Here is a 12,292-nt window from a genome sequence, read left to right as displayed (position 1 = left end):
CTCTATCCACTGCGCCACCTAGCTGCCCCACAGGATTGACTTAGTTTTAAAATGTATTGTTATCTATGTTTTATTGTATTTTTATTTATTCTGTAAAATGTTTCCTTACTATATTTTTTTTTTTAGTGAGGCAATTGGGGTTAAGTGACTTGCCCAGGGTCACACAGCTAGTAAGTGTTAAGTGTCTGAGGTCGGATTTGAACTCAGGTACTCCTGACTCCAGGGGTGGTGCTCTAACCACTGTGCCATCTAGCTGCCCCCTCCTTACTACATTTTAATCTGATTCCTACCCATTAAAGAATATTGGAGGCTGCACACCTCATGTTTGCAACTCTGCTCAACACTAATGGAATCCCTGGTCTAGACCAAAAACCCCTGAATATCTTGAGGCAGCTATGAAAATAAGCTGTTGTTTATACATATAAACAAGATGCTCCTAATTATACCACCACCGTTTTTGTCTTTAGAAGGGGAATGGGTAGAAAATGAGATTTAACTTCTTAGGAGCCTACGACTTCTTCAACCACAGTTCCCAGTTATCTTTTTCTACTTTAAGTGACAAATAGGCAAGTAGAATTAACTTGGTAAGAGGTATCCTCCTAAGTTCAAAGAAAAGATTTGCCTCTTTGAACACATTTTACGTTTAATAAAAGGCAGTTAAAAATAATCCAGTCAAGTCTCACTGTTTCACCTTCATGGAAATTGTTAGGAATTCCTTTTATATATGTATGTGTATATGCACATGCAGATACAATCTGTTAACTTTGGGGTTTTTTCTTTTAATTTCTTGATTTCGAATACTATTTTCTAGTAGGAAGGAAAAAAATCACAAAATTTCAAAAATTGATTTGATTTTTAATTTTAAGGTCTTTAAAAGTGTCACTGTACATATATGCACAATATACACACACACACACACATATATATATATATATATGTCTCTTTGTGTGTATAGATATATGGGCCATTAGCATTATCTTGTATTATTGTCTTTGGAAAATTGCAAAGTTCTTTTAAATACCCCAACTTCTTCATGACACAAAGCTCCATCTTTTTTAAACAAGTGGTGATGTTATATGCTTGTGAATTATGGAATACTACTGTCTAAAGAATTTAAGTTGAAGGTTAACCATAGGGCAATGATGGTATGAACAGACTGTAGTACATTATGAAGTTATAAAGGAAAAGCAATGTGAAGCATGTCAAGAGAGAACTTCATGATGAAGAGAACTGCATGATCAAAAAAAGGTCATGTGGTAAGAGGGAGGAATGATCAACTCATATTCAGTTGATCTTGCAGTTCTAGAACTCAAGAAGAATCTTACAGAACTTTAGGGCCTCCTTTCCCCCAATGCCAGATTTATGGTAGGACAAGAATCACTGGATGGGCAGTCATGGGTGGGTAACTATCAACATCATTGGAAGGGATCCTACACCTTATGAGAAACTGGATCCATTGAAGTATTCAAATACATTCTGTTGTGCAATTGTTTGTGGGGTTTGTCTGGCTCTTTGATGTTGTTTTTTAAAATTATTATTTTAAAATAAACTTTTATTGATGTCTTATTTTTATGAAACAGTAATTTTACAGCATTCTCAGTTTTTCAGTTTTCTTACGGCAGGTTTCCCCCCATGTACATTGTTGTCATTGTTTGCATTTTTTCCTGGTTCTACTTATTTTATTTTTCATCAGTTCATATGCCTTCCTGTGACTTTCTATATTTGTCATATGTTAATGACTTCTTAAAGAACAGATTTCATTACATTCATGTAATACTACAGCTTGTTTAGCTGCTCCCTAGTCAATTGACATCAACTTTGTTTCCAATTCTTTGCTTCTACAAAAAGTTCTAAAAACATTTTGATATTTATTGTGTCTTTCTTTTTATCAATGGCCTTTTTGGAGTATTCCCTAGCAGTGAAATCTTAAGATCAGAGGACATGTACATTTTAGTCACTTTCTTTGAATATTTCCAATTTGCATTCTAGAATTCATAGCTTTAGTGCTGGTACAATAGTGTGCTTATCTTTCCATAAGCCCCATGTCCCTCCCTCCCCTCCCCAACATCCACTAATTCCATCTTTTGTCATCAGTGCTATGATTTTTTAAATTACCTCTTTAGCTTTTGAGAGCTTTAAAAAGCTTCAATATTAATGCCTTACATCTGAATGGTTGGTTGCTATGAAGTGTCTAAAATTCTAGCTATACTGTCTAAAAATCTAATGAGTGGTCGCCAATAAATTAGAAGCTTTAGCATTTATTAAGGAGCATAAGAATTTGGTGAAGAGAGAGAAATAGGCCTAGATGCCTATATCTATCTGTCTCAGGGAGCCAGCATTTCTAGCTCCACTCCCCACAAAGTCCTGATGAAAGAGAGCAAGCCTCGCCCCTTCTTTGTCCCACAAGCCTCCTGTCTAAACTGGAAACATCAAACGTCACTTCCTGACTCCAAGGAACTGACCTTCCAAGCCACATGGCTTACCCTCAGACGCCTTCTCCTCATGGTGGAGCTTTCCTACAGTATCTCTCCAGCAGGGGGCGTCATTCTAATTGTCACATATCATATGCCTTCAAAAGAGCACACTTTTATATGAGTCTCTTCCCAGGCCAGCTTTATCAGCTTCTGCTCAGGGGAATGTAAAACTGACCCAAGGAAGAAAGATTTTTTGGGGGGAAAAGGACCCTAAAACTAGCTAAGCTAATGCTTAAATCTGTTATGATGTAATGATTGATTATATATAACTTATATGTATTATATTTAACTTAGAGCCACATTACATACTTGCTCTTTGTTGAATGTTTTTTTTTTCCCCAAAGGCCTTTATTTATACATTTGAGCATGAATAGACCAGATCCCTATTGGAAATAGCCTGTTGAATGTCTTTTAACCAAGCATTTGTTAATAGAAATTTAAGATTATGTTTATCTAATGTGAGTTAGCATTTTTGTTCACAGCACTTTGGTGCTATACTAATTATATTATTTTGAAGTTTATTTTTGCTTAACACTGTAATTTTTCAGATTTTGTCCATTTTTGTGGGAATAATTGCTTTATTTCGTATTTTCTGTTATGAAATATGTTGAATTCATTCTTTTCTTAGCCTAGTTGCTCCTGAACATTGCTGCCAATACAACTTTCCTAATCTATTGCTCTGCATCTCATTATTTCCCTGCTCAGTAATCTTTAGTAGCTCTCCACTGTCAGCATGTTAACCTGACATTTAAGTCTCTCCAAAGTCTGGTTGTAGCATAGCTTCTCTCACAATTTCCAAGTTTACATTCTTATACTCTGTTTCAAGCATATTCTAGTACTCATCAACCCTATTTCTTACAGTTCCCCACTCTGATCTCTCATACCTGCAGTGGATTTTCTCCTCTCCTCCAACTCAAACTGTTGAAATCCTTTCTTACAAGGCCCAACATTTCCTCCTCCTTAAATTTTTCTGTTCTAATTTGGATTAGAAATATTTATGTACATTATTCTTCCTATGAAATTTAGCCAGTGTGTCTGACGCCATCTTTGTACTTTGTCTTTTGTTCATAGTGGATAATTAATACATGCTAGAGAATTTTTATTTTTATGGTTTGGTATAGGCTATGGTAACTTGTTGAGGCAGTTCCCTAGTTAGTCTACCACTATTTGGTAAACTGGAAGCCATCCCTGGTCTTCATTTTAGAACACCAGACCTGAGGTCAGGAAGGTCTGAGTTCAAATCTTACCCCAAATACTTACTATGGGACTTTGGGCATGTTATTATATATTTCGCTTGATGTGTTGAACCCTTAGTTTCCTCATCTGGAAAATAGAGGTAATAATAACATCTACCTTTTGGGGTTTTGTGAGCATTAAATGAGATGTTTGTTTAAAGCTCTTTGCAAACCTTAAAACATTTTATACATGCTAGCAATGATCATGATGAGTACCCTTTGGAATATGTATATTTGGGACAGATAGTACAGATGGGCTGGGAGACAGATCCAGAGTTAAGAGAATAGGCTGGGTTGTTTTTGAGAGACTGCAAGGCTTGTACTGATCCCAAGCTTCCCATGAAAACCAAGTCCCAACTTTTCATTGCTAACATTTATTATTGTTTTTGTGTGGCACTGAGACATGTAATGTCATGATCTCTGAAGAACTAAAAACGAGTATCACACAGAAGGTAATGAATAGGTGGTACATATGATTGGTGTGAGCCCCTAACACATATAACCAGGGAGGTGTTCTGAAACAACACAAATAAGAGATATAATTAAGGAATTATGCCACAGGAAGAAATGATGGATAGGCTGGTCCTGTGGCCAGAATGAGGGATGACATTCCTTTCATTGTCAAGAAAAAGCAAGGAAAGCCTCCATTTCAGCTCATTGGGGCCTTCCTGTGTTAAACTTTTGAGAGAACATGGACAAGAGTTACTTAGCATTGTCAGACATAGATTGGTAGCATTTGAAATTAGAAGTAATCCCTGAATTTGTGAGGTTATAGATCAATTTGAGTAAGTATTAGACTCTTAAAATACACAGTAGTCGCATGTCTTTTTTTGGTTAATGGTGATTATGTAAGCTCCTAGAGTAGGGACCTTTGTAAAAAGGGACTCTCGTTATTGATGTTCATTCAATAGTGCTTAGGAGAGTAACTGGCACATAGTAGGCACTTAATAAATACATGCTTGATTGGGCAACTAGGTGGATAGAGCACTGGCCCTGGAGTCGGGAGGACCTGAGTTCAAATCTGGTCTCAGGCATTTGATACTTACTAGTTGTATGACCTTGGGCAAGTCACTTAACCCCAATTGTCTCAAAAATTCATGGCCATTTCCAGTTGTCCTAATTTATATCTTATCACTGGACCCAGATGGCTCTGGAGGAGAGAGAAACTGGTGACTTTGCACAGCCCTCCCTCAAATCTAATTCAGTGCAAGTCATGACATCACCTTCCAATGTCATTGTTCTCTTCCAGAATGAAGGACAAACAACAACATGCTTGATTATTTCTATTTCAGATGTTGTTCCAAAGTCATATAAATGTGAAAGACCATAGAAATTAAGGTCTTTGAGAGTAGGGATTATTTTTATTCTTTGTATTTGTATCCCTAAGACCAAATAGTGCTTAGAACATAGGTGGGCACTTGATAAATGTTTGTTGAGTAATAAAATAGATCCCTTCTCATTTCTTCTACCTATTGAAATAGTAAATTCTTTTAAGTTCATTACAGGTGCCAACTCTTCTATGAAGCCATTCCTTTTCCTCCCATATGAAGAGTGTTCGTTTTTCTCAAGTATTCACATAGCCAGATCTTGTCTCTTATCATACTGTCTAATATTTATTAGCTTCATGAAGGCAAGAACAGTACCAGTCTACCTTTGTGACCTCAGAGTGTTTTATAGATGCTGCCCAAATAAATGTTTACTGAATTGAATTAAATGATGAATTTCAAAATCTTAGTGAATTAGTTGCAGAACTAAACTAGACTCTAGGTCTTCTGCCTTCCAAGTCCAGGACTCTTTCCACTATACCACAGTTATTCCCTTAAATGTGTTTTTGTTGTTGTTTTGGAGGAATGGAGAGATCTGGGTCCCCTATTGCAGCAGCCAGTCATTGTTGAAGACCAGTACTACAACCTGCTCTTTGTTTTCTGGCCTGGGTCAGTTTGCCTTTCCTTGAACAGCCTTGTGGTCCTGTTCTTCTAGAGGCTCACCATACTGGCGGCTAGACTTAGTGCAAACATCTGATTGATGTGATCTACCAGGTTTAACCTCCCCATCATCAAGGACTACAGGAATGGCAAATGTAGTTATTTTTTGCTGTTCAAAAAAAAGATATTTAGAATTTAACTTTACACCCACATTTTCAGGCTGTATCATATACATGAAGGGATTACGGCAACCATCTTGTGGCAAGTACCATATGTGACTTTTCTCTGACAATCTTGGTATATAATTCTTCCCTTGGAGAAGTTAATCTTATTCTCCAGTACTAAGAGTTTTCAGCCTAGTAGTTAATTGTTGAAGGAGCTAATTGGAATTTCAAAGGGAAATTACAGCTTTCCAACTTGCATATTAATCTCATAATTTATTCAGTACTTCTTATTACCCCTTTTCTACCACAGTACCCTACTCCCTTTCTTACTTTCTTATTATTATATTCCTTTCTTAACTTCTGTCCCATCAATTTTTCCCCTTTTATTCTCTTCCCATTATTTTTTCTTCCCCCCTTAAATGAATATAACATGGAGCTGGAATATATTCCTGCTTGCTTTTTTTTTTTTTTTTTGTGGGGCAATGAGGGTTAAGTGACTTGCCCAGGGTCACAGAGCTAGTAAGTGTCAAGTGTCTGAGGCGAGATTTGGACTCAGGTCCTCCTGAATGCAGGGCTGGTGCTTTATCCACAGCACCACCTAACTGCCCCCTGCTTGCTTTTTCCATTTTTTGAATGGTTTTATATTCTTTGTTCTTAATTGTAGAGAAGAGGTAAGCTGAATGTTTTGTATTCCTTTGAAAAAGTCACCTACTTTAAGGAACTTTTAACTTGTTTTTGTGGCCCATAGCTAATTACATCCTTCCATGGGATAAGTAGCCCTTCAATAGAAAGTTGGTTTTTTTTAATTGTCAAGTATCTCCTACCATCATTGGCTATATTTGGGAATCTAATTTTTTTAATATTTAGCATTTTGGTGATGTTGAGCAATTATAATTAAATAGTTTGGACTCTAATTTTGTAAAGCAGAAAACTAGATTAGTTAATTTCTATAAAATTACTAATTTGTTAAATTGCTTTCTTATTCTTAGTTCTAGAACCAATACAAAAACCACATGAAGGACCTGGAGAAATGGGAAAACCTGTCGCCATTCCTAAAGAGGATCAAGAAAAGATGAAAGAGATGTTTAAAATCAATCAGTTCAATTTAATGGCAAGTGAAATGATTGCACTCAACAGAACTTTACCTGATGTTAGGTTAGAAGGGTAAGTACTTGTGCTTTACTGATAATATTTCTTAATTTAAATGAAGAGCAATGTGCCCTAAATTTCCATCAAATTAACCTTAGCCACTGAAAGTGTTTGATGAATTAAATCACTAAATTACTAATCTTCCAAGTCAGATTTGTAGTAAGATGTCCTCAGTTCTGAACTTCAGAACTGTGTCTTTCAGACACTGTAATATCCTTCCTCAATAAAAGTATTTTGTTATTTTCCAGTTACATATGAGGATAGTTTTCAACATTTATTTTTATAGGATTTTTAGTTCCAAAATTTTCTCCTACCTTCCTTTCCCTCCCTCCTCCCCAAGACAGAAAGCAATCTGATATAAGTTATATATATGCAATCACATTAAACATATTTTTGCATTGTAAATATCCTTCCAAAGTGAAAAGACCTGTTTGTCTTAAAAACAGGTTATAAAGAATTTTAATATTTCTGCGTCTTTGCTAAGAAGCATTCATATGGTTGTAGCCTATGGAAGATCTGAGTATAAATGCTGAACCCCATTGCAAAGAGAACTACAATATGGTAGCAGGAAAGATAAAGACCCGTCAAAACTGCCACCTGTCACATTACTGGCTGGATCTAAAGAAACATTTCAGTGATGCAATTCTGACTGTTTTTTTTTTTTTTGGTTGTTATTGTTAAATAGATTGCTTTATGCAGTTCAGCCCAGAGAGTCACCTTATTACAGATGAGGGGGTTGGGGCTGGCTGGGTTTAAGTTGGAGTCATTATGTAGTTGAATAGGTGTCACACACAATTCTTATGGCTGGGGTCAAGCAGTCATTATTATAGCTGAAACTAAGAGAGACCCTTTTTGTTCACCCTGTCTTTCCATATAAAGTCTTCCACAGATTCCTTGTCTCCTACAATGGTCCAGTCTTGATAAGGAAGGATTAGTCTGGATAAAACAAAATAATGTGCCTAGACTCTACTCTTCTTTCTGCTACCCTTTCCTCTACTCCTAGAGGTAAATCCAGTGGTCTTTTTTTCAAACAATTTCTTTTCTTATAACTTGAAAACAAAGAACTTGTTACGATAGCAAATAGTCTGATTGATTAATAAATCAAAGTCTTTGTTTTAGAAGTAACCAATTTCAAGCCTCTTAAAATGAGAGGCTTTGGAGGCATGGTTTTGTTTTGTTATGTAATGTATTGTGGGGTTTTTTTTCTTTTTTTAAAACATCATTGTGACTTCCTAGAATGACACCCCTCAATCTTCCCCCCAACCCTGCCCCCAATATACACACCCTTCCCTTGTTATAAATAAATGCAATTAAACAAAACAAGTCAACATATTGGCTATCTGAAAATGTATGCCTCATTCCCTGAACTTTGTCTATAGATAAGAGGTATGCATTTATTTATTTTTTTATTTAAAAAATTTTTGGGGGGGGGTGAGGCAATTGGGGTTAAGTGACTTGCCCAGGGTCACACAGCTAGTAAGTGTTAAGTGTCTGAGGCCGGATTTGAACTCGGGTCCTCCTGAATCCAGGACTGCTGTTCAATCCACAAGGTATGCATTTATCAGAGTTCAGGAAGTCTTTTGCTGTTTTTTTCCCTTTTTACTTATTACAATGATTCTGTGAATTTGGGGGTGGGGTGGGATGAGGGTTCTTCTTAATTTGTTCCACATAAATTCTTACAAATCTTAACAAGTTTTTCTGAATTCTTCATATTTGTCATTTATTATGGCACAATAATATTCCATTACATTCTATGCCCCAGTTTGTTCAGTCATCTTCCAGTCAGTGGTCATTCACTTTACGTCCAGTTTGCTTTTACAAAAGTGCTGCTAGAAATGTTTTCGTTTATACAGGACCTTCCTTTTCTGTCTTTAATTTCCTTGGGGGTATATGCCTGGTTGTGTAGCATCCCTAGATAAATGGGCATTTGCAATTTACTGATTTTTAATATAATACAAAATTATTTTCCAGAAAGGTCAAACTATTTCAATCTTTCTTATGGTCCTTTCCAATATTTATCTTTTATCATTCTTACCAATCTAATGTGTATGAAATGAAATTTCAAAAGTTGTTTGAATTTGCATTTCTTTTGTTTGTGATTTGGAGGAACTTCTTTTCAAATAGCTGCTAATATCTTGCATCACTTTTTTTTTTTTGTGAGGCAATTGGGGTTAAGTGACTTGCCCAGGGTCACACAGCCAGTAAGTGTTAAGTGTCTGAGGCCAGATTTGAACTCAGGTACTCCTGACTCCAGGGCCAGCACTCTATCCACTGCGCCACCTAGCTGCCCCTTGCATCACTTTTTGAAAACTACTTTGAATTAGTTAACCAACAAGTTTGTTTTTTTTGGTGTGTGTGGGGAGCAATGGGGGTTAAGTGGCTTGCCCAAGGTCACACAGCTAGTAAGTGTTAAGTGTCTGAGGCCGGATTTGAACTCAGGTACTCCTGAATCCAGGGCCGGTGCTGTATCCACTGCACTACCTAGCTGCCCCAGCCAACAAGTATTTTTAAGTCCCTGCTATGTGCTAGGCACTTGGATCATTTACCCTTTGGGAATGGCTTTTGTTTTTATTTATTTGTATTGATTTCCTATACATCTTAGATATTATAACCTTTATCAGAGATATTTCCTACAAAGACTTTTTTCCCACTTAACTACTTCTCTTCTAATTCCAACTGCATTGCTTTTGCTCAAAACTTTTCAATTTTAGGTGATTGAAGTTACCCATTTCATTTTTGATGAGGACCTATATCCTTTGTTTAATGAAGACCACTTATCCATAGAGATATTTAATTTTATACTTTTCTACTTCTCTTCCCTCTTTCATACCCTCCAGATATTCCTACCCACAGCAGTTTAATTAGATAGTTCTCTTATTATCTTGGGATAGTGGAGAGAGGCACAGGAAGACCTTCCCTCTCCCCTTTCCCTAAATCATAGAAAAAGATGATTTATGGGGACATCAGAAAAATCCACATAAGAAACATGGACTTAAGAAGATGTGCCATTCATTGAAGCTGAGTAGAAGGATGGAAATCTTATCCATCAAATATACAGTAATTAACACTATAGATGAATCCATAGAAACAATAAATCACTCTTTATACATTATAGGATCAAGTTAGATATATTTCTTTTTGTTGTTGTTGTTATTTTTGTTTTGGGGGGAGTTTTTTTGCATGGCAATGAGGGTTAAGTGACTTGCCCAGGGTCACACAGCTAGTAAGTGTCAAGTGTCTAAGACCAGATTTGAACTCAGGTCCTCCTGAATCCAGGGCCAGTGCTTTATCCACTGAGCCACCTAGCTGCCCCTGAGTTAGATATATTTCTTCGTTGGTTTATTAGTGTTACAGTTTTGCATTTTCATAATTTATGTAATTTAATATAATGTAGTGTCTTTGAAGAGGAATTAACCAAGCTGGAATGAAATCAGAGGAGATTATTAGAATGGTGAGATTGTTCCAATCAAACATAGCAAAGTGAAAGAATACTAGATTTAGTGTCTGAACATCTGACTTCATAGCTTTGCTATATTTCTTACTACCTCTGTGACCTTAGGTAAGTTATTTAGTTCTTCTTGGCCTCAGTTTCCTGTCTAAAAATGAGATTGGATCATATGATCTCTATGGCCTCATCTTGTTCTACTTCCCATGAGCCTGTCAAGTATTTAACTGTCAAGTAAAGGGAATTAGATTGTCTTTCTTGTCTGAGGGTTCAGTATAAGGAAAATATTCCTAACATTTAAAGCTGTCTCAAAATTGAATGGAGTTCCTGTTGCTGTCAGTCTTTAAGTAGAGGCCACAATACCACTGTAGTAGGAGTCTGCTCCTTTTAATTAGCTTAATGTAAAAATAAAGTGGTACACTTTTCTAGGTACCAGAGGGTCATAAATAAAAAATAAAATACATGGCCCTCAAGGGGAAGCAAAATATGAAATCTGTTAGATATTAATAAAGCGAGTTGACTTAATGTATTAGACATATTATATTGACAGAATGATGACTCAGAGAAGAGGTAAGACACAAGTAGACGATGTCTATCAGCAGAGTTAGAAAGGGTAAAGGAAAAAGGTAAAAATGGATAGAAATTGGATTTACACAGAAGACTTTCTTGCAGATACTAGCTAAAGGCAGTTTTTGTATTTATTAGGCCCTTGAATGGGAATTTTCTTATATAGATCAAAGGACCTGAATAAGGCCCTGGGAGCCCACTTTAGTACTTATGAGGATTTGTGATCTCCTCATGTGGGTAATCCTACCAGTTGTTTTTCAACACTTCATCTGTGCTTTCTCATATTGTAGGGACTCTTATCCATACCTTTCCATAAGTCTTCCATTGGAGAGGGCGGGGAAGGGGCTGGGGTCTACCCAATATGCTTGAGGCCTTATATGGTTTCCAGTATGTGAATTGTCAACCTATTAATTACCTGTTTTGCAGTATGATGAACACATTCTTTCCCTTTTTTCTGGTCAAATACTTCCTTGATATCTTTCTTGTGGCTTCTTGCTCATAACTTGTTGATATTTTACAGTTTATTTATGCCTCCCATTTTTCTTTCTATTGCCCTTTGAGTGACCTATAATCAGTAGTCATAATGAAGCAATAAGACCATGAAGATAATGTAATTATGTTACATGAAGCCTCATGCCTATACATAATGAATACATTATTAAGAAAAGAGAGTTGAGGTACTAGACTGGCAGACACCAAATAAAATTACTAAAAAGATGAATGAAATTGACATTGTTTTAACAAACAACAAATGACTAATTACTTATGCGAAAATCATTTCCAAATCACCCCTTTGTATACAATGTCTTGTTCAAGCAGAAATTGAAATCAGCAACAATTAAAATAGCTCTAACTTAATTAATCTAAATAAAATACTGATGTCAAAAATTAAGAATTAGATCAAGGAACAAACTCTGCCACAACATGCTAAAGAAGTTTAATCAAGGTATCGCAAATCTACACAATGAGGATGAAGCCTGGAAAGTACCTGAGCCAGCAGATTTGAGAGTATTGAGGTATCAAGTATCAAGACATTTGAAAGAGGGGAAAATAGTGAGCAGGGTATAAAACACACTCAGAAGGTCTTTGCCACTGTCACAGAGTACAAATAAAATGGAGATTCCTTATATATGGAGTTTCACCTGATGCTCCTCTTGGCAGGTGATTTGGGACTGATTGCATTCAGACCCTTGAAAAGTAGCCTAAATAAAATTTACAGTTAACTCTACAGTTCAATTTAATCATTTATTTTTCCCTGTAAAAATACAAGTGAATGAATATCACCTTTTTGTCCAGACTCTGATGTGGAGTTTAATGGGTTATCCAGCTAATT

The 12,292-nt window shown here is 36.2% G+C and overlaps 1 protein-coding gene across 2 annotated transcripts in view; it reads left to right on the top strand.

The window, feature by feature from the left end:
* Positions 1–12,292, top strand: part of GALNT1 (polypeptide N-acetylgalactosaminyltransferase 1) — a 168,871-nt gene that overhangs the window by 76,631 nt on the left and 79,948 nt on the right. For both annotated transcript variants that reach the window (XM_043989268.1, XM_043989262.1), the window contains exon 3: positions 6,788–6,962. In XM_043989268.1, coding sequence (XP_043845203.1) covers positions 6,788–6,962 — 175 coding nt within the window. The remainder of the gene's footprint in view (positions 1–6,787; positions 6,963–12,292) is intronic.

Source organism: Dromiciops gliroides, chromosome 1 (genome assembly GCF_019393635.1).
Source record: "Dromiciops gliroides isolate mDroGli1 chromosome 1, mDroGli1.pri, whole genome shotgun sequence".
Classification (NCBI taxonomy): Eukaryota; Metazoa; Chordata; class Mammalia; order Microbiotheria; family Microbiotheriidae; genus Dromiciops; species Dromiciops gliroides.
This window is presented reverse-complemented; position numbering and strand designations above follow the sequence as displayed.